The sequence below is a fragment of the Barbus barbus genome, assembly GCF_936440315.1.
Source record: "Barbus barbus genome assembly, chromosome: 31".
Lineage (NCBI taxonomy): Eukaryota > Metazoa > Chordata > Actinopteri > Cypriniformes > Cyprinidae > Barbus > Barbus barbus.
Genome location: NC_136759.1, coordinates 10,501,650 through 10,525,406, shown reverse-complemented (window position 1 = coordinate 10,525,406; position 23,757 = coordinate 10,501,650). Strand labels below are relative to the sequence as shown.

Genomic DNA, 23,757 nt, shown 5'->3' with positions numbered 1-23,757 from the left:
TGGTCCTGTCATGTAACATTAAAACCAATTTGTAACAACATTTTTTCCCTCTAAGATCTTGTTAAATCTGACCCTAGTCTCTCCTATAATTAATTTGTGCACTTTTGAGCAGTGAGAATTTTGGGATTGATAGTAGATTTGTCAATTGGCAGAGAAATGTCAGTTTCAGGTGCTTCCTCCCCTCTGCAGCCGTTGGGCTCCCCGAACCACCCAATGCGTGCCAGCTCCCTCCCGGCTGCTGAGAAATTGCTCCTGACAGCTGATTTGTTGGTTGTCAGAACTGGTCGCTGTGCAGCTGATAAGGGCGCAGAGGACCAAGATGGAAAACTAACTGCCTCTCATGATTTCAAAGGCAGCCCCATCAGCCTGGGGCCTGCAGACACATGTAAATGTTTCTGGGCTGAAATCACCAGGGATGTTTCCTCTATGTGCAGAGCCGTTCTTTAAAGAGTTAATATGCGCTTAGCATGCAGCGTCTGGCCATGTAGAAAAGCATTGCAAATGCCACCTTTTAAATGTTTTCATTTCAGACTCATTGTTTGCATGCGGTTATTGTTGCCCTGACTGTACAAAACACAGCTTTATATGAATCCTGCTGGGTCCTTTTTAACAAAGAACAAAGGTACTGTAAATGAACAGAGGACACCAGGCAGCAGTAATCAAGCCCTGTGACTAATCAGGCTTGTGCAAAATTCAGAATCTATAAATAGACTCTTGATTCATGAGTTTCAGTTGAATTCATTTGAAAGTCTGTATATCTGTCTATCTCTATCTATCTGACTGTTTGTCTGTCTGTCTATTTATCTATTTATATCATCCTGTTGTTCTGTCATTTTACCTATCATTCTATTGCAATTTTGCATTATTGCAACTAACTCCATTTAAATTCAGTTGAAATTTAGGAACTTAATTGGAATTATAGAGGCATACCATTCTGTTGAATTCAGTTCAGACCATTCAAATCTTTTCAGATTTTCTGACACTGAGGACCTACTTGGCAGTATTTCATGATATGAATATGGCTCTGGGCCGACTAGCTCATCTATCAAATGAAGTAAAGAAAAAAAAGTGACTTCTACAGTACAACCAGCTACATTCATTCACCCCCCAGATCTGTGCTAGGAAAGGTGGAGCAGAGTAGTCAGGGAGTGGAGCAATGGGAGGACATGGTCCAGCCTGCAGCGAATCATCAGGTCTGATCAGTCACAGGAAGCTCTAACTGGCTTGTACAGGAAGCCATTGCAAGCAAAGAGGTGACTAGGTAATTGGCTGTGAATCCTGTTCCAGCATCCTCCCATGGGGCGGCTGCTCCTATAACTGTCAATGATGTCAACCCTCGAGGGCTGAAGGGTCAATGAGGGGCTGTTGGCCGTCTTCCAACTCTGGAGAAGATGACAGTGTGGCAATGACTGTAGATCACCCCTACAGCCATGTACATACAATAATTGCCCTTAATTACCTCATGCCCCAATACAAAGCCCTCATGCGGTTCCAGCGTAGCTAATGCCCCATCAGTCAGCACAGCTAAAGCGTTCTGTCGACTCTTAACAGCATGCCATCCACCTCTGTGTTTACCCCAGCAGGGTGAGGAGTGGATTCTACTGTGTCATGGAGTCAGGGAGCAGATAATTCAGCCAGTGTTTTCTTCCCCAAACAAAACAAACTGTACGTATAATAACTGAGAGGTCACACGGCACTGGACCAGAGGCCACCGCTTGTTTATCCCGTGCCCTCTTATCATCCCTCCCGCCTCTTCATCTGCTCTTATCACGGCTGGTGTTGAGAGGGGCTCCATGGCTTCCTGTTTTGGGCTTGCTGTCAACCTCTTTGACCTGTTGACCCCAGGACTTATCTCTCACATTCTTAAAAGCCAAAAGCCTTGTCTAAAAGCAGCAGGGCAAGTGCTCTATTTTTGTTCTTTTTGTTTCTGTTACTTGAAGGCTTGTAAAGCACAGCACATTAAGTGTGAGAATGAAGCAACTTTTAGAAATTTCAAACTTTGCTTTAATTATAGGGAACCCCCCCCCCCCCCCCCCCCTCATTTCAGAAGTTTAGTTTGGCCATGGTGTGAAAAAGAAATCTTGTAGTCAGTTGCAAATGTTTTGCAACTCTAAATAGCCTTTTAGTATATTATTATTATTATTATTATTAAATAATAGCATTATTAGTAACATTATTAAAAATATTTTTAACAATACCACATTTATTTATTTATTTTTGGGACATAAGTATTGTAAAGTTTTTATTTATTTTTTTATTTTTTATTTAATGTTTACACCACATGACATTTCATTAAATTTAAACTTTAGATGAAAATAGCAAGCGTCTACTGGGCATTTATGTCACTTGATTAACATTCATGATCGAAGCTGATTAGAGCTTATAATGTGTCCCTCCATGTTTCAGATCTTTTTTTGCCCCCTGGTCGTGTTTATATGTGCATGCGTCATTGTGTGTGACAAATTATCAGTCTTCTGTTCGCAAACATTGATATCTAATTTGAGTCTCAGTGGGGTTGTGTATTCTTTTTTTAATCACTGGATGTCCCCCATTCCTCATGGATGGTGTGGCTTTGTTGTGCTCTGTGAGGTGAAAATGGATCCTCAGTAGAGGCACTTAGGAATGAGGACAAATAGTGTCACGCATTGAAAAACTCACAAAGAAACATCAAATATTTGGTAATGGAATTCAGATGCTGGTTGGCTCTACAAATCCCATTAAAACAGCTTTGAGCTTCCTCCATCTCTGAGGAGCAGACTCAAAGCTATTTTAATAGTGCCCAGGACTTCATCATTTTAACAGCAAAAGAGTTCCTGCTCTGTACTAGATACATAATTTGCATGGCATTAGCACCAGATAAAACGAAGATTGCTGCACGACTCAATGGCTCATTTACAGTCAGGTCCATAAATATTGGGACATCGACACAATTCTAACATTTTTGGCTCTATACACCACCACAATGGATTTCAAATGAAACGAACAAGATGTAGGAATTACAACAGTTTGCCTCCCACTTGTTAAGGGACCAAAAGTAATGGGACAGAATAATAATCATATATCAAACTTTCACTTTTTAATACTTGGTTGCAAATCCTTTGCAGTCAATTACAGCCTGAAGTCTGGAACGCACAGACATCACCAGACGCTGGGTTTCATCTCTGGTGATGCTCTGCCAGGCCTCTACTGCAACCGTCTTCAGTTCCTGCTTGTTCTTGGGGCATTTTCCCTTCAGTTTTGTCTTCAGCAAGTGAAATGCATGCTCAATCGGACTCAGGTCAGGTGATTGACTTGGCCATTGCATAACAGTCCACTTCTTTCCCTTCAAAAACTCTTTGGTTGCTTTTGCAGTATGCTTTGGGTCATTGTCCATCTGCACTGTGAAGCGCCGTCCAGTGAGTTCTGAAGCATTTGGCTGAATATGAGCAGATAATATTGCCCGAAACACTTCAGAATTCATCCTGCTGCTTTTGTCAGCAGTCACATCATCAATAAATACAAGAGAACCAGTTCTACTGGCAGCCATACATGCCCACGCCATGACACTACCACCACCATGCTTCACTGATGAGGTGGTATGCTTAGGATCATGAGCAGTTCCTTTCCTTCTCCATACTCTTCTCTTCCCATCACTCTGGTACAAGTTGATCTTGGTCTCATCTGTCCATAGGATGTTGTTCCAGAACTGTGAAGGCTTTTTTAGATGTCGTTTGGCAAACTCTAATCTGGCCTTCCTGTTTTTGAGGCTCACCAATGGTTTACATCTTGTGGTGAACCCTCTGTATTCACTCTGGTGAAGTCTTCTCTTGATTGTTGACTTTGACACACATACACCTACCTCCTGGAGAGTGTTCTTGATCTGGCCAACTGTTGTGAAGGGTGTTTTCTTCACCAGGGAAAGAATTCTTCGGTCATCCACCACAGTTGTTTTCCGTGGTCTTCCGGGTCTTTTGGTGTTGCTGAGCTCACCGGTGCGTTCCTTCTTTTTAAGAATGTTCCAAACAGTTGTTTTGGCCACGCCTAATGTTTTTGCTATCTCTCTGATGGGTTTGTTTTGTTTTTTCAGCCTAATGATGGCTTGCTTCACTGATAGTGACAGCTCTTTGGATCTCATCTTGACAGTTGACAGCAACAGATTCCAAATGCAAATAGCACACTTGAAATGAACTCTGGACCTTTTATCTGCTCATTGTAATTGGGATAATGAGGGAATAACACACACCTGGCCATGGAACAGCTGAGAAGCCAATTGTCCCATTACTTTTGGTCCCTTAAGAAGTGGGAGGCACATATGCAAACTGTTGTAATTCCTACACCGTTCACCCGATTTGGATGTAAATACCCTCAAATTAAAGCTGGCAGACTGCAGTTAAAGCACATCTTGTTCATTTCATTTGAAATCCATTGTGGTGGTGTATAGAGCCAAAAATGTTAGAATTGCGTCGATGTCCCAATATTTATGGACCTGACTGTATGCCTTTTCCAAACGATAATAGCAATCAACAGATATTTGTTGCTTTTTTCCTGTTCATTTAACTGCTTCTGTGTTGGTTCACTTCAATCATGAGCTGTTTTTCCTCCCCTTCCTTTCTTCCCCTGTTTTCTCTCTCCCTCTTCACAGGATTCGGCTTTGTAACTTTCGAGAACGAGGACGTGGTGGAAAAGGTCTGCGAGATTCATTTTCACGAAATCAATAATAAAATGGTGAGTTGCTTTCACCTCTTTGCAATTTTTCAATTCGGGGGCCGGGATTAATATTTGATACTGGAAGCAGAATGGGTGCTTATAATGGGCAGCATATAGTGAGGGTGACAGGGCTGCCGGGTGCGTGTGCGCACGGGTGGGGGGTGTCATCCCTATCCCCGACTAGCCTGCTTTCAAGGGGATGAGGAGTCACTGGTGTGCACCGGCCACAAACCATGAAATTGTGTCTTGGATCCCTGTCTGCCAGGCTGGGAGTAAAGGCCTGTCTCTCTTCCCCCGTTTCAATTCCCTCATCCAGGGAAGACTGGGAAAGGATATGGCAGTCATTCTGGGGGCTTGTTAAAAGTGTGTGGTGCAAAAGATTGAAAAGATTTAAAAATCAAAGCCTGGGTGCCTCTTGCATGTTGGCACCTGATGCCCTGTCCTGCGATTTTATTTTTGCTGCTATGGTTCGTATTAGATTTCTCCATGTCTTGCCAAGCTTTTGAGAATGAAAGACAGCAGAGGGACACGGTTCCTGACCTTGAGGCTTCTGCAGGCAAGCCACAGATGCAGCTCGTAGTGCTCGCGACGAATCACGAAATGAGGACAACCCCAGTGTCATTCTACATGACAGCCAGTTAGCAGGATTTTTAATGAAGGTCAGCGCTGTCAGTTAAGTTCAGTTACTTATACTTACAAATCACAGAGAACCATGAGCCTCCAGGAGTTTTCCATGAGATCGAGCTCAGTACTGATTTGTGGCATTGATGATCAGCGTTGGGGAGTTAACCAGCCAAATTTGGCTACATTGATTCATTAGTATGACAGTAGCTCAGTTGTTACCAAAATTCTTTATTTAATTCTATTCTAATTCATTTGGATACATTTCATTTGTGTCCCTTTTGCTTATATATGAAAAAAATTGTGTTTTTCTTTAATGCTGAAAAATTATACAGGACAGTGAATCAGACAAATTCAAAACAGTTACTTGTTTGTTTGTATCTTTAACTGTTCATTTAAAGAACTGACTCATAAGAATCACTTGTTTTTGGAAATCAGGCTGCAGGTTCTTGATTCACTAAAACGAACCACTCAAAAGAGTGAATTGTTTGTGAATAAAATTAAGCTTTTTATTTTATTTCAAATAGTGTTTATTGTAGTTTATGCTCATTTTTATTGATATTACCCTGTAAAATTTCAAAATTACTTGTCTACAGTTCAAAATACTATAGTAGTAGTAGTTTCAGTTGTAATTTTAAAGTAGCTTTTCCAACCCTGCTGACGACACAGTATATCCCAGTATTCCATTCTAAACATGACAACACAGTGCGACCTGCCTCTCCATTGATTTTTATATGATATTGCATCAAATGTTCTCATTATTCAGTGAGCGTCTAGAGAAAGCCTGAATTTCTTTTCTTTTTTTTAACACGTTTCCCCCAGCGTCTCATAGCAGGAACCTCGCTGTTGATCGACTGGCTGGCTTAAATTGGGCCATTGGAGAGTTACTTGCATAGCTGATATCAGTCACGATGGTTTAAGAAAAAGATAAATGTGGCGAAGGGAAAACATTTACTTAAAATGACAGCTTTGTCATGGTCTCTCAGTTCAGATCATTTCTCAGATTATGCGCAGGGAACGAAAGGCTTAAAAAACAAGAAAAAGGTCAAGACGTGTTGGGCGGAAACCCGTCCTTCCTTTTGCTCTGTTTTGCTCTTCTTACTGATTTCAATTGCCATCAACAAGTTGCTTTTGCCAACAAGATCAAAGTGGTCTCTGAAGCCTCGACTGCTAGCAGGCCTGTGTGCATATTTGACTTGCTAATTCGACCATGGTAATATTGTTATTATGATGAATATTTTGTACAGCGGCTGTAATGATCTCCCTCTGCTTGTGGAAATGCCAGCTTTGTACGTCGACTGCCTGCTTGGTGAGCTACCATCTTCAGAGGCACCATCTGTGACCCTCGACCCCAGGCTGTGGACCAGAGAGCGAGCCAGGCTTAGTAGCTGTTTATAGAGAGGCGCTGTTGACCCAGTAAGGCCACTCTCAAGCTGCCAGGGCCCTGGATATCCATAAATGACCCTAAATGGTTCCAGGATCTCGAAAGCTGGACCGGTGGAGGTCTATACAGACCCCAGGCTTCTTGATCAGCTCATTTGATATCTGGCCTGGAAATGCCGCCAGACATTAAACATTCAGAAGACATTTCCTTGATCCACAGGCTTGGAGACAGGAACGCAGCATCCAGCAGGCAGGTTAGAGCCCACATGAAGAGGTTCTGATGGATCTAGATTACCTTGAAGTGAACTCTTTAGAGATTCATTTGAAATGTAATTCCACTTCAGAAGTAAATCATTTAGCGAGCTGGACACGTATTATCTCTTCATTATTTTATCAATGAAAACAATTAAACTAAAGCACAGTGTGACTAGTTCCAGATTGAGCAGATATGGTTGGGAATCAGTATTAATAGACAGACCCTAATGGTTGTTTTGACTATTTTCCATCCCTTTCGAGCAGCACATTCAGAGTCATATATATACATATATATACATTCAGAGTCATATATATATATGTATATGTATATGTATATATGTATATGTATATATATATATATATATATATATATATATATATATATATATATATATATATGTATATATATATATATATATATATATATATATATATATATATATATATATATATATATATGTATATATGTATATGTATATATATATATATATATGTATGTATATATGTATATGTATATATGTATGTGTATATATATGTATGTATGTATATGTAATATAATATAAACACAGTGCCCTCCAAAAGTATTGGAACAGTAAAGACAAAATTGCTCTGTTGGCTGTGGAATGTCATGTTTTATTATTGGGTGATTCAACACATAGATGTTTTACCAGCTAAGATCATCAGCACTTTTAGAGTTTCATCCCTCTATCTAATGTGAGCATAAGCATTGGAACAGTTCCCACACAGGTGTTTCTACGTGATCAGCTGTGTCCTGTTGCATTAATTCTTCAGATCTTAAAAGCAGGGAATGTGTTGTATCAGTTACAGAGGTGGGTAGAGTAGCCAAAAACTGTACTCAAGTAAAAGTAAAAGTAATAGTCTGAATAGTTACTTGAGTAGTTTTTTTATCCGATACTTTTTTACTCTTACTCAAGTAGTTAGTTACTCGTTACTTTGGATCATATACTGAATATAGTCTATTTTTATTTAGATATATAGATATTTAGATACAATTTACACACACACACACACACACACACACACATATATATATATATACATACATATATACACACACACACACACTGCCGTTCAAAGGATTTTTTTTATGTAATTTATTTCAAATCTTAATTTTTATTAGCCTTTACGCCAGTCTTCAGTGTCACATAATCCTTCAGAAATCATTCCAATATGTTGATTTATTATCAATGCTGTTCTTTTAACCTTCTTTTCATAAAAAAAAAATCCTTAACAAAATGTCACAGGTTCCAAAAAAAACTGCAAATCCCTGTTGAAGCATGGGATGCTGGTTTGAGCTGGTTTAATGGTCCGACCAGCTTAAGACCAGCACATGACCAGCTAAGGACCAGCATAAACCAGCATCCCAGCTTCAAAACATGCCTGACTAGCATGTGCTGTTTTTTTCAACAACACTGATAATAAATCAATATATTAGAATGATTGCTGAAGGATCATATGACTCTGAAAACTGGAGTAACAGCTGATAAAAATTCAGATTTGCATCACTGAATTAAATTATATTTTAAAGTGTATTAATTGTTATTAATGAATTATTAATTATGTATTATTTATATATGTATATAACCTCTGACACGGAGAAGAGAGAAATCTCCTCACAAGAACGCTACAGAACATCTGAACATAACGAAATAAATGCATATGATGGATCTTCTTCCGTCTTTTCCGCAAAATGAACAAATATAGCCTTTATTTCTGCAAGCGTGAATATTGTGAAAATATCAACATTAATTGTGTCTAAGCAAAGGCATTCCTCCTGGAACTAACGCGGGTTTGGCGGGTGTTCATTTCATACTCTGTGACAGCTTATTTAATGAATAAATTCTAGATTGTATTTAATGTATAAGGTACATTTATAACTAACTGGTAATGTCATAGTGGTTCGTGTACTGTAAACGAATCTATACCTGTGGAACCGACAGCACTTTTCATCTAATAAAGATCTTCATAGCTAGCAAACCATAGCCTTTTCAGATTTGCTTTCACCTGACTGTAGATCTAAAGCCACGTCTTCATCGCTCTTGATGTTCTTAAACTTTCTGTTATCTGAGTGAGAACCGCTTCAGATGACACTGAACGAATCATTCAAACTGATTCACGAACCGATTCACTGGTTTGCCAACTGGTTTGTTCGAGCCTTTAAACAGAATTGACTCAAAAGAATGAATCATTCGCGAATGGGCATCGTTCATTTCCCAGAGAAAAGTAGACTGCGCGTTTGGAATAAACTGAAGCATTTTTAACTTTACTATTACGTATTTCAATAAGATAAAGTAACGAGAGGAGCGTCGCCCACAGTAACGAAGTAAAAGTACCGTTTTTTCACTAAAAATGTACTTGAGTAAGAGTAAAAGTACCCATTTTTAAATATACTCTAAAAGTATTAGCTACCCAAAAAATTGACTCAAGTAAATGTAACGAAGTAAATGTAACTCGTTACTACCCACCTCTGATCAGTTATATCCATTACTTCTGCATTCTGAATCTTGCATTCGATGATGACACACAAACCAGGATGAAGATGAGGGAGCTGACTTTGAGAGAAAAGCAAGCAATTTGGATGCTAAAAGAAAAGAGGAAGTCAATTATAGCAAAAACAAAGGGCATGGAGAAATCAGAGTTTGGAAACCACCAGCGACACCAGCAACCAACAACTACCTGATCGGCTGAGAAAACAACAGTAGTTGATGACAGACAAATCATAAAAGCTGTGAAAATGAACCCTAAAAGACTTGTCTGTAAAATCACCAACAACTTCCAGAAAGCTGGGGTGATGCTCTGACAATCTACTGTCCTCAGGAGACTTTGACACAGAATTACAGATGCTACACAACAAGATGCAAACCTCTGACCAGCACCAAAAATAGAAAGGCAAGATTAGAGTTTGCAAAAAAGCACAAAGGTGAGCCAGAAGAGTTTTGGAACTGTGTTTATGGACCAATGAGACAAAGATGAACCTTTATCTAAGTGATGGGAAAGCAAAAATGTGGAGAAAAAAAGGGAACTGCAATGATCCCAAGCATACAGCCTCATCTGTAAAGCATGGTGGAGGTGTTGTCGTGGCATGGGCATGTATGGCTGCCTCTGTATAATATATATATATATATATATATATATATATATATATATATATGTATATATGTATATGTATATGTGTGTGTGGCTTGGTAAACGTTTTATTGCCAGTATAAAGGCTGATTTTTATATATACACACATATATATATATATATATATGTATGTGTGTGTGTGTGTGTGTGTGTGTGTGTGTGTGTGTGTGTGTGTGTGTGTGTGTGTGTGTGTGTGTGTGTATGTATGTGTGTATATATATATAAAAATCAGCCTTTATACTGGCAATAAAACGTTTACCAAGCCACATTGCTTCAATCCCAGTACACATTTACCCAACTATTATCAAAAGTATTTCTGAATAAATACAACAAAACATTTTCTTGCGACCTTACATGAAGTATTATGATAAAATGCATTAAGAAGAATTGGACCTGTTCTGCAGGTGCATTAGAGCTAACATTAGCGTCATGCTACATAAAACAATTTATGAGATTAATATTACACTTTTACTCAGAACTCACTTTAAACCACCATCAAGTGTTTGTAATAACTTACTTTTGCGATCACGTGTATATATACACTTTGGGCGGCTGCAGTACATTATAAAAGTAGCCCAAAAAACCACAACCCATGGCTCTGTAATTTTTCCCGCGACTGTATTTTCAAAATAGCCCAATTGTGCAGGAAAACCACGACCCTGGCAACACTGGTTCGCTGTACCCTTATCACATATGAGTATGCATATCTCTCTCGCACTGTCACTCTCTCTCTCTCTCTCTCTCGGACACACTCGCTCTCTCTCGCCGCGTTCGCTTCACTTTTGTCTAGCCGGGTGCCTCATAATCTTACAATCCCTGCGTCCCAATGTGCACCCTATCTGCCCTAAATAGCATTGAAAATTACTAATATCACATAGAATTTAGGATGGATCGTGTGCACATTGGGACGCAGGCAATGATTACTTTCCGCGCTGTGATGACGGCAAGAAGTTGGGGTCAAATCATATCAAACGATTAATTTGCATTAAAATATTAACGCGTTAAAATTTTAAGATTAATTTCATGCGTTAACGTTGGCAGCCCTAATGTACATACACACACATTGGGAAGTGAAAGTGCACTGCAAAGTGGGAATGACCTTTACTGTGCCAAATGCTAACAGCTAACGCCAATTAAAGCACTCCCATTTTAAAGCCCTTAAAAATAAAAATAAGAACCCAGTCTCACTAATCGACTAGTGGGATGTTAGAGCATTGTGACCCACAGCTGAGTGAGGGAGCGTTCAATAGCAGGCTAATTTTAGGTCCCGGCCCAGGAAGTGTTATTTATAGTCTGGTGGCTGTTTGACACCATGGAAGAAGTGACTGTATCCTGACCCCATTTAAACCCTCTCTCTGGGAGTTCTCATGGACATATGACTGCACATGTTATCTCCCGCTCTCTTTTTGATTCTCCATCACTCCCTCACTCTCTCCCTCTGGGAATCATCACCTCTCCAACCTTGGAACAGTATGGACTGCATAAGTCATCTCTCATCACATCATATTCAGGAACACATCCTTTCCTTTAGCCGCCCGTTATTAAGCGATCAAGTACAGTCAATACCCTCCTCACCTTTAACGCGTAAAGAGCAATGCCACACCAGACCTGCGGCAGAATGATGTGAATTCTGTGCTCATGTCCTCCCTGGCAGTGCCCTTGTCTCCTGCGGGCAGTGTGGAGGTTGTCGCTCTCATTTCTGTTACCGTTCCCGCCCTTCCTCTCTCAGTGTGCCCCAGCCACCCAGCCAGGATTGCCGCCTGCCCACAGCGAGCCGGGCCATTAGCATGTATGATAAGTGCCGAGTGTGTCGGCAGGCCAATTTAGTGTCTGCCTTGCCGCGCTGAGGCCCCAGTCTGCGCTATCATTGGAAGATAATCTACCGCTGTGAGGAGAGAAGAGGGAAAAAGTGTCAGTTCAGGACAGGAGAAAATGACTCCTATTTTCCTGCCCTTTTTTTTTTTTTTTTTTGGCCTGAAGGCTTGCAGCTCTCTGAAGCTATCTTCAAGATGTGGTGCAAACAGCGGTGACAGTGCAGAGTTAGTGTGCTTTCATGTCTGCTTCATTTAGCAGCTGCGTACCGAATCTCAGTCTGTTTAAATATTTGGTTTTGCTGAAAAATGTTGGATTATTATATGTGTGTGTGTGTGTGTGGGGTTCAATGCACAAGTCATTTTTAGCTGCAATATTTCTGGCCACAGCAGCAAATACTAAAGTGAAAAGAGTTTGTAGATAATCTATACATATACATTTCTTAAAGGGATAGTCCACTAAAAAGTGAAAATCGTTTACTCACCCACTTGTCATTCCAAAGTTGTATCACTTTACGGAAGATAATATTTTGAAAATAATTTTTTTGGACACCATTGACATACATAGTATGAACAAAAACGGTTTTAAGAATTCTCTGTACAGCACAGAGATCTTTATAAAAAATTATTTGCAAAACACAAGCAATATGGGGAAATATGTTTGTAAATGACTTAAACAGTAAATGAAGTAAACTAACCAAAGTAGGTGTAAAAACCTTTTATAGGACTCATAATGTTTTTCTCTTTTTGTAAATAGCAGCTAAGCGCATTTCAAAGTGTGTCTGTTAATTTGTCCCCCTCTATAATCACCCAGATCTGTTTAGCCCTTTTTATCTAATAGATGTTTATTGTGTGCAGTGACTGTAGATGTATTTACACACTCCTGCCACAGTATCTTAAGAGTAGGTTGAGCTAATGGAAGGGGATTGTGATATTTGAAAAGATTACAGTAATTCAGCTGGTTGTAATGGAGCAGGCTGTTTCCGGAGAGCTCTTCGAGATCTGGAAATGTCACAACAAAGAAAGAGGAGATTCAGCACATTCGCGGCTTAAATAGAAGGGCGGACAAAACCAGAGGAAAAATGGTGTGTGTGTGTGCGCATATGAGTAAAATATATAGCAATAAAGAGAATAAGAAAGCAGAGGGATGGGGTCATTCCACAGAAATGCTGTTTTGTTTACTCATTAAAATGTTCGTAAACAGTGACTTTAACAATCAATAACTGACAAGTTTTACTTTGTTGTTATATCATCAAAAATCCAGAAGCTTCATTTTTTTCCTTTCATCATTTAGTGGAATTCTCAACTATTTAATCGATCTCGTCAAATACATTTCATTACTGTTAGGAAATGTCATGCAGTTTAAGGGAGGTAGGGGGTGTAAACACATTATGATGTAAAGTAGGTAAAATTTTGTGATAAAGATGCAGGATGAGCCTTTGTGTAAGGTTGCGTTTCACTATTTAAATTACACCAGAACAAAGCCGTGATTAAATATGAAGTTGCTGAGTCTTTGTGTTTTTTCTCTTTATCTGTATGTGCTTACTAGAGTTCTCACTGTAACATGTTGAAACAGACATTCAGTTTGGGAGGCATAAATAGCCAATGACAGGCTTTCATTTTTGTTGGCGAATATAGATTTCTGTGTCAGATGGAATAGCTGTAAGTGTATCAATAATGTACGGGAGCCCCAAGTCTCCAATGTAATTTTATTCAAGTTGCGATGAATTATGCCTCAGTGTTAAGCCAAGAGTTCTCGTGCCTCTGGGCAAAAGAGCAGGGGGTTGTTTTCTTTTTTCTCTCCCCCTTTCCTCTCATGTCTGTTTTATCTCTGGGAACTGTACAAACAAGATGCCATGTACGGCGTGACCTCTCGCACAGTGATGTAACAGGAGTTCCCAGAGAGAGCTGTGATAACATTAAAATATGCTATATTTGATGCGAGACCACAGACACGCACACATACTCTACTGGGCCTGATAAAGACAGCTTTAGGTTTGAATATGTATATATCTATGTACTTAAACAGTTGCTTCCACATTAAATTTAAATACGAGTTCAATTTAAATATGAGTTAGCTTCCCCCGTGCGTGCCGTATGCTACAAAAATTGCACATTCCCATCCTTACAGGGCCAGCAAACATAAAAACAAGAACATATGCACAATGATATTCAACATCTTTAAAATGCTGTTTAAAAAAAAGATTTTTTTACAAAAAAGTGTGAATCAGATTTTGTTTCCTTAACCACTGATTCAGTTCAGTCATGGATTCGTCATACTGCCTCATACAGCTTATTTGCCTTAACAGTTCATCAAAAGAACCATAAGAGCTCATGAGATACAGATGAACTCATAAGTACTGTTCGTTCTGTATGCATGTGACTTAACGAAAAGAACCGGTTCATAGGAGTCATTTGTTTGTGAATCAGTCTACACCTGCAGTGCTGTTTGATTTTTTTTTTGGCTTGCAGGCCATGAGAACAACTCGAAAGAAAGATGTTTTTGCCAATATTCCATGTAATGGTAGAATATTGGAGCTGATCGCATTCAATATGAACTGCAAACTCGCATGTACTTGCAACTCGGGTAAAATATGATTTATTTTTGTCATGCTGCTGAAAAGCACTGCAGGAAAGATTGACACTTTCCTTACTGAACACGAGGCAGACAGTTGTGAAAATTAAATAACTTTTGGAAAAATAGTTTGCAAAATTTTACACTTTTATTACACCCAGATTATTTTCCCTAATAGTCACGTTTTGAACTTCAAATTTTCCCAAATTAAAATATTATAAGGCTGTTTGTGTCCATTGACAAGTGATTTGATTGGTGCATCTTAATTTGCTGTCCAATGTGGTAACATAAAAGGGAAACAATGTTGTTCTTGTAGCATTGAAAAGCCTCTTCTTTTAACCTGCTTTATTTGCTGTCGGGATATGAAACGTTTTTTTCAAGCTCAATATCAGAGATGAAAAATGGATGTCTGAATGAGGGGGGTCCAGTTGATTTGCCTCTCTGCTTTATGAATGATCTCGAGTGGTACGGAGGGTGGAAATAAGACTGATTCCTCAGGCAGCCCACCTCAGATATACAGCAGGTGCAGGGAATTCTAACTCCATCATTGTGACAATCTCAGCGCGGCAGGGCTTGTCAAGGTGTCCATGTTTCGTGGGTCTCTGCCTGTTTAGAATGCTTATTTATTTATTTATTTATTTATTGAGTTTGGTTAAGTGCCTTTCATGTCAGGCATTATGTGATCCCAAACTCTCGAGAGTGAGGCAGGCGGGCGGCCCGGCTTTTTGCAGTTCTGCAGTTCTGAAAGCAAGAAAGATTTGGAGTGAATGAATCAGCGTTCTGATTCATTTCTTCTTTAGCCTCCCTGTCAGAAGAGAACACGTCCTTCGGATGAGACGTTAAACCGAGGTCCTGACTCTCTGTGGTCATTAAAAATCCCAGGATGTCCTTCGAAAAAGAGTAGGGGTGTAACCCCGGCATCCTGGCCAAATTTGCCGATTGGCCTCTGACCATCATGGTCTCCTAACCATCCCCATATCTACTGATTGGCTTCATCACTGTCTCCTCTCCACCAATAAGCTGGTGTGTGGTGGGCGTTCTGGCGCACTATGGCTGCCGTCGCATCATCCAGGTGGATGCTGCACATTGGTGGTGGACGAGGAGATACCCCCCTTACTATGTAAAGCGCTTTGAGTGCCTAGAAAAGCGCTATATAAATGTAACGAATTATTATTATTATTAACACCTTTTTTTTTCTCTCACTCTCGCTGAAAGAGAAGCAAATCTGCTTTAAGGAGCAAAATTGAACTGTCTTGTCTTTTGCAGCTTCTCTAGAGGCTTTCTTTCTTTCTTTCTTTCTTTTTCCACAGTGGATTATTTAGAGTGAAAATTTTCAGATTATTGATTCTCTTTGTCTACCACACATGCTGGTCTATTATTGCAATATGATTATGCTAATTCTGATTTTCATTTAAATAGCAGGTTCATTTTCAGGATTTATTTATTATCTCAATCAGGAACATTGCCTTTTCTATTTATTATTATTATTATATATATATTTTTTTAATTATTATTTTTGTGAGGGCTCCAGTATCAGTCCTGGATTACTCAATGCTCTAACAAAGAAAATAATAAATACTCCAGCCAACAAAGGAATGAAATAAAAATAAAATATTGTTATTATTATTAAATTTAAGAAGTAATAACTTGTATAGTGGTATATTCTATGCATCTATCTATCTGTCTGTCTGTTTGTCCGTCTATATGTTTGTCTATATATTATAGCTGTCAAAATTAGCACGTTAACGCAGGCGATTAATTTTTCCAGTTTAACGACGTTAAAAATATTTAACATAGATAATGCAAGGATGGGGCTAGGGTTGACCACCCCAGTCATAACTGCTGCTTCTGTATATATATATGTGTGTGTGTATATATATATATATATATATATATATATATATATATATATATATATATATATATATATATATATATATATATATAAAATAAATAATTAGATTTGTCATTAGTAACTTTTTTTTTTTGGAGAACACTTCCTATACATTTTGCATGATGCTTCTTATCTACATTTATTGGTTTATATGCTTCTACATTATGTGCATCTGATTGGCTTGTATGTCGAGTATCCCAGCAGTCATCAGCCTGTGTTGAGTCTTTGAGAAATGTACCTTTTGTGAAATCACTACCTTTTCAAAGTCAAAATAGGTGGCTGAAGTTTTAGTGTGAGTGACATTTCTTGTCACAAGGTCAGGGCAGCAGATTAGCAGATTGGATCTAATCTATCCCTAACCAGCCAGCTAATAAGATGCGTGTGTGTTCTCTAGAGCTGATCGATCCTGTCTCACACCTCTCGCCCGCTCACACCGGCTCTGCCAGGGACACGGACACTAATGGCCACATTTGCTCCAGCCCACTGGTACCGTGTTCCCGCTCATGATTTCCCGACAATTAGCGATGCGAGTGGACGCACCCTGTTCTCATCTCTGCTGTCATCCTTTCCACCCTGGACTTCCACTTAACCTGCTCTCTGGGGTGAACGGTAGATGTGCGAGATTATGGGGTTTTGATTGCAATCACACAAACACCTTGAAGTCTCTGTTGAGCTCCATGTGGCGGTGCGGTCATTAGACAGGTGGCAGGGCTAAATGAACAAATAAAACATTTGGTAGCACTTGGCCTTCATTAATAAGTCATTATATAAATAATTCTGAACATTAAGTAATTAAGCAGTGAGTTACAAGAGACGTTATGTATTTAGATGTGGCTAAAGGACTTTGCACAGCATGCATAGACATCCCAGCAACCACTTCTGACCTAACTATATTTACTTTATAGCATGGCCTAAAAAAAAAAATCAAGATCACAAATTTGTTAAAGCTGTATTTTATTGTCATTTTTAGTGTCATCCTTCCATTCAAACTTAACTATCTTTAGTTCACTCTTGAAAGCTAAAGTTGTTAAAATTGTTTATAATGCTTAAAATATCAGATATTCATATACATTCAAATATTAATATAGATAAAAATATTTGAATACTTAAATATAATTTTATGAGCATTATATTAGTTAAAATTGAGTTTGTAAAAAAAAAAAAGTGGCTATATATTTTAAATATATTTATATAAAATTAACATTGTAATTATTTTTTAATATTTTATTAAATCAATATTTTAATTGTATCATTTCACTTAAAAAACAAAAAGGCAGGAAATTTCCCATATTAACCTGTTAACAGCACTAGGCCTTTTTTTTCACATTTTTTACACAGAAGATCATGATGCCTTGATATCATACACAAAGTGGGCTAGGTTTTCGCTTGGTCTTTGTTTCAAAGTCAATGCTTTGGATTTTTTCCAGCCATCAACAGTTCTCCCTCCTGTCCTTTCCTCCTCTCGTCTTCTCCTCGTCTTTCTCCCCTTGTACAAGCATGATAACGGAGCTGCCCTGTGCTCTCAGGTCATTAGCCATGGGCCTTCGTAGTTTCATTAACGAGAAGGGAGCTCATCATTGGCCTACCTCAACTGACGAGGGTAATTAGTTAAGTAATAATGTGAAGCCGTAGTCATGGCTCTTAAATGCCCATTGATGACAGTCAGATCGGAAGCCAGGCTTTCCTCGCCTATTAGCAACACACAGAGATTGCAGGCCTCATCACTGAAACCACACACTGACATAATTACACGCATCACACTCACACACACACGCTCTCTCTTTAGTGCTAGTGCCTAATGAAGGCATGTTGTATTTGGAGAAGTCCTGAGGACCTGAATGCTGATTGCGAGTGCTGGTTGGTTTATGTGCTCATTTTTGGAAAAGAGACCGCAGTGTTTGTGTTGCGATGTCTGAAGTTTGTTAGCCTGCTCAAAGCATGAAAATACAGCTTTCTTTCATCACATTTGTTGACATATAAGGTCATTTGAGAGAATGGAGGCGTTATCTTTAACAGATATCTGATGAAATACGAGGATATTTTCTCTTGCCGTTAACATCAAGGTCAACATACTGTCATACAGTCACCTAGCTTGATGTGTTACATGCTGGGTGGATTAATTCATTTAGAAGAGCTCTGCCAGTTTTTCAAAAGTATTAATTTTTATTTTGGGCTTTGGCAATTAAATTGGACTGTAAGATTATGCACATCACATATGTGTCTGGAAGATCTGTATAGGGCTGATGTGTTAGAACAGCTGGGATAGTGGAAAAGAAATAGATAAATTTAGGCAAAATACAACTGCCAAGACAATTTTACTGCCTTGCACACATTCAGTGAGTTATATTGTTTTAATTTTTTTATTTTATGTGGGGTTTTTGTTTGTTTGTTTATTAATATTTCACTTGTATAATGCACGCTGTTCTCTAACTAATCCCAAACGTTATTTAGATCCATTTCTTTTTATTTTGTGTGGTTTTTTTGTTTGTTTGTTTAATTTGTTTTGGGGGGGGTTTTCACTTGTATAATGCACGCTATTCTCTAACTAATCCCAAACTTTATTCATTTAGATTCATTTTGTTTTATTTCTTTTTATTTGGTGTGTTGTTTGTTTGTTTGTTTTTCTATTTGTGTAATGCACGCTATTCTCTAACTAATCCCAAACCTTATTTAGATCAGGGGTTGTCAAACATTTTGATGTTAAGGACCCCCAACTATTATGTTCCTTGTTGGCAGAGGCTATTTACACTAGCTCCGCCCACCAACATGTGATTGTGCTAGTCAACTCTACAAAAGACAATCATCTAACAGCAGATCAAGTGGCTTAGATGGTAAAGCATGTGCTGTAGTTATTTTTTACGTGATTGACCCGAGTTCAAATCCGTTTTTTTTCTCCCTTTTCAAATCTCATATCACATCGGAAAGGCATTTATTTTCAATAAAAATAATCAAAAAGTTGAAAAAAGGTATCGGGTAGGGTTAGGGTAAGTGTAGAGAGGGCTTATATTGTCCCAATAAGGTGGCATCCATTTAATAATTTGAATTAAAATAATATATTTTACACTCAATACATTATTATTGCATACTGTTTTATAATGTACTACAATACTGAGGTGCAGATAATTGCCACTATTTGCTATAAGTAGTATAAATAGCAGAAAATCCTGCTATTTCAACACAGTGTAAATATGATCTATAGCTATTTTCACTTATAAATAGCATTTTCACGTTTAAATAGCATATCGTTAAAACAAATTACTGCTATTTTCACTTAGTGTAAATAGAATCCATTGTTATTTACACTTAGTGTAAATAGCAAAATTATAATAAAATGAATATATATACAGCGCTCCTTGAGCGTTCCGGCCACCAGTTTGAAAGCCCATGTTTTAGATCTTTCTATTCATTTAACATTCATACAAGTATTTTAAATTACATAATTAAAACATGAAAGGGTGCTGAACGTCTGTCTTGTAGTGTGCACTTTCCGTTAGTCTGTCGAACTGAAGCTCCAGAGAAGAGCAGGCAAGCGTCTGTAATGTAAATGGACAAATAGAGTTTGACGTGGTGAGGACAGATTGTCTACTATACCCTACAAGAGCCCCACATAGTGCTCATAGTCAATCCCAATAAGCCATTCATGTGCATTCACCACTATACCTACCCTATATGCTGTGTGCACGATGGAGTGTATACATGCACCAGTAATCAGTCTGTCAGACACTACATACCCTCCCCGGTCATCTGTGCTTTCATTGGGCTTAAAAATAAAGAGCCACTGCATCGCTCAGGTGGTTGAGGTTTTGTTGACACATTGTGTGCACGATGCCGTGCACAATGTTAGGGTTGATATTTCTTACCGTGTCACTACCGCAAACCCACGGATCCTTCATTTCGGAGCTGTACTTAATTTTGATGCCGGTGTTTGCAGTTGGTCTGTCACACTTGACGCCCACTCTGTGTGTTCTATCATGAACAGACTTTTAACCATGCATTGTGGAGGAGGGTGAAATGTCAGTCAGCACAGCAGGAAAATTATCAGTAGAAGGCGGCAGGGAGCTGGTTGGGGGGTGATCGGGGGAAGTGCCCTGGGTAGAAATGGTTCGATGATGAGGACCAGATTGGAGTGGCAAGACAGTAGGGGAATGATGAGGAAACAAAAAATAAAAACAACTTTTTTTAAGAACGTATTCTTTTTTTGCCCGAAGACAGTGCACAGCATGCCTTTGCAAACATGCAAACATCAAAAGCACTCTCTCAAAAAAAACTACAGCGACATTAAGGCACTACATTACCAACTGAGATGCACAAACACTGTGATTTCACAGACTGAACACTTGTTTGTTTTAGTCCCTTTTATTTTTCTAACAAGTGATATATTTTCCTTATGAGAACTCTGATAGTTTGTCTGCAAGGTGACACAAGCCAGATATGGACAACTGTTCTTATGCCCTGTGGGCAGGACATTTGTAATAGTCAGACAGTACCTAGATTCAATAATTGGTCTATTGAAACAACATATTTTGTACTCCATCCACAGGTAGAATGTAAGAAGGCCCAGCCGAAGGAAGTGATGTTTCCTCCAGGGACGCGGGGGAGAGCCAGAGGTCTGCCCTACACCATGGACGCCTTTATGCTGGGAATGGGCATGCTGAGTAAGTGTCATCTCAATTTTCTGCTTACAATTATTCATACTTTAACACTGTCAATCACTGCTATAATCTGATCATTGACTGCTGTGCTTATTTCAAATCAGCATGAATCTGCATTCAACCCATTTTACTTCTGTAATGCAGCTTAAAAAATGTAGACCGGGGCTTTATTTTAGCCGACGGGATTTGATTGGATTGTGAAAAGCGGATACTACATATAGACCAGCACAGGTAGCTCACTGTGATCTCTATATGACCATTGATTGTAGAAGAAGGGTTGAAAATTAGAGGGTAAAAAAGTTAAGTTCTGACATTTTCATAAAAGATTTCAAAGACAAAATTGGATTCTTTGGAATAATGTGCACCAGTGAATCATTGAAAGTATGACCAGGAACGTCTATTATGTAAATGGGGTCAAATTTGATTTCATGTTGATTTTAAAAATACCTAATGATTGGGTATTGTTTGCTAACCACGTGTCCATGTGTATTTTTGTGTAAAAAAAAAATTTAGAAAACTTTTATTCATTCATCGATAAGTTCACAATGTTTTTCTATGTAGTGTTTCTTTTTCTATGTAGTGATAAGTTCACAATGTTTTTCTAGATGTTATATAGTATATTTAAATAAATAACATATTAAATATAAAAATATTTAAAAATGTAAATATTAACACATATTACTAGTACTATTTCAATAATATTTTATAAATAAAATCCACCTTTCTAAGAACAATATTTTGCATATGTCTGAGTTGAATCGGTATACAGTATTTTAAACACAGTATTTAAAATAAAATTTATATTTATTACTGAAAACACTTTTATTGGTGCAAAAGTATTAGTGACTTATTAGGAAATTCTGTGCTCACTGGATCTAGATCCAGTTACTCACTGAATGTGATTTTAGAGCAAATGTAGTCTCATGCTGACCTCAGATTCAAATGGTCGTTTCAGAATGATACTCGTAAATATGTGTGTTCACGCTTTAAGCATAGATGCTGGGCTTGATGGCGTGGAACAAGTGTATCACTGAGAACAAAATGCCAAATCATAATTTTGGAACAGGCAGACAGGGAGAGGCAACAGCCCACTGAAAGAGCTCCTCGGAGAGAGCACTGGGACTGGCGCTCCGGTGCTGGCACTGCGCTCGCGTTAACGTCGCCACGCTCTGCTAGCGGCTCTACGACTGCCATGTCAGTTGAAACTCCTCTCCATTTCTGCTGGGAGCCCTGCTTCAGAGTCTTCACGGATACTACACATCCGTGCTATCACAGAGATGAGCGCTGGAACCCGTCAAACACCAGAGCCGTCATCCCGACACCGGCAAGAGCTTGTCTTGACATTTTTCTGTAGATTTGACGTGTGTCAAGAGGACAGGAAACGTAGAATCAGACAAGAATACCCGCCTCTCATCTCCCCCCTCCCAAACTTCAACCCCACCCCACCCCCCCCAACCAGCTCCAGTGACAAGAGATAATTACTGTGAGATTGATCGTCTGCTGAAAGTAACTGAAGCAAATAAATCGTTTGATGCCTGGTGCAGAATGCGAATGGCAGCTAATGGGTGAAGCTGCAGGAGAGGTCGTCCTGCCCGTAATTTGACTTGAAGCATCCTCGCCGGGCCTGCATGAAATATGCTATTGATATTCAGCCAGTTCTGCTTCCAACCCCACCAAATCCCTAACCGACCCTCACCAGAGCAGGGCTCCACATTATAGTGCTAAATGAAGAGCAAAATGTAAGTAATGCTGAGTTATGAACCTATGATTTCAACAAACTGACCTCAAAGGAGGACGAATTCGTCCGTTCGTCGGTTATTCGGCGTACACGAGTACATGTCGAGACCTCATGCCAATGACCGGTGCTAGCATTTTAGGAGTCTATGATATCATTCGGCTTCACAATGCCAACAGCACAATGTCAGCTCAAGTCGACTTGAGTCGAGGTCGATGAAATTATTCCGCAAGTGGGTGTCATGAGCTTATTAGGGTTTAAAGCAGATCAGTGTTGAACAAACAGAAAGGGAGGAAGACGGAGACAGTGGGAGCAGAGAGCTGGTTAAAGGGGGTCGCGCTCACTTGATCGCAACACCGTCTTATCTAAATGAAATTGGAAAGCAGGACAGCGAAACATTCCTTTTGGTAATTTGCATACAAAAATCAACAAGGCTCATTATTTAAGGAACCGCAATTCCTTATGTGCCGAAATCTCATTAGAGCCCCACTCTAAGCAAAGGTGTTTACCACACCTAATCGAGCTATTTATCTTTATTGTGCTGGGCCTCATGTATGTTTGCTAAAATTAATACACATCTCAGCCAGCGCAAAGTGCAGCTTTACCAGATGGATAATTGATTTTACAGTGAATCGAAACTGTTGAGCCATAAAATGGGCACATTAGCATGCATATTAATAACGCAAATAAGAGGACGAGGCCGTCGTCACTAGGCCAGATTAAGTGACAGTCTTTATTTGCAGCGTTGCCGGGAGACGGAAGGTGTCTGCTGTGGTGACGGCGTGGCTTAATGAATCTTCTCCTCAGGCTCAGGTATCTCTCTTTCTCCCTCTTGTGTTTAGCGTCATCTGGCTCAGTCTCGTCTCCCGCCAAGGGGCCGTGACTGCAACGTGCAGTCTTGCCACTTGTTATAGGACGTCAAAGCTACGACGGCCTGGTGCTTTTGGAGCTGGTCTCTCATGGTGTGGCCCTTTGTTGAGCCTACTGCTCGACGTTGA

At 39.2% G+C, this 23,757-nt stretch overlaps 1 protein-coding gene across 17 annotated transcripts in view; it reads left to right on the top strand.

The window, feature by feature from the left end:
- msi2b (musashi RNA-binding protein 2b) overlaps positions 1–23,757 on the top strand; it is a 250,536-nt gene that overhangs the window by 181,701 nt on the left and 45,078 nt on the right. For all 17 annotated transcript variants that reach the window (XM_079387961.1, XM_079387957.1, XM_079387966.1 and 14 more), the window contains exons 8-9: positions 4,622–4,704; positions 20,913–21,027. In XM_079387961.1, coding sequence (XP_079244087.1) covers positions 4,622–4,704; positions 20,913–21,027 — 198 coding nt within the window. The remainder of the gene's footprint in view (positions 1–4,621; positions 4,705–20,912; positions 21,028–23,757) is intronic.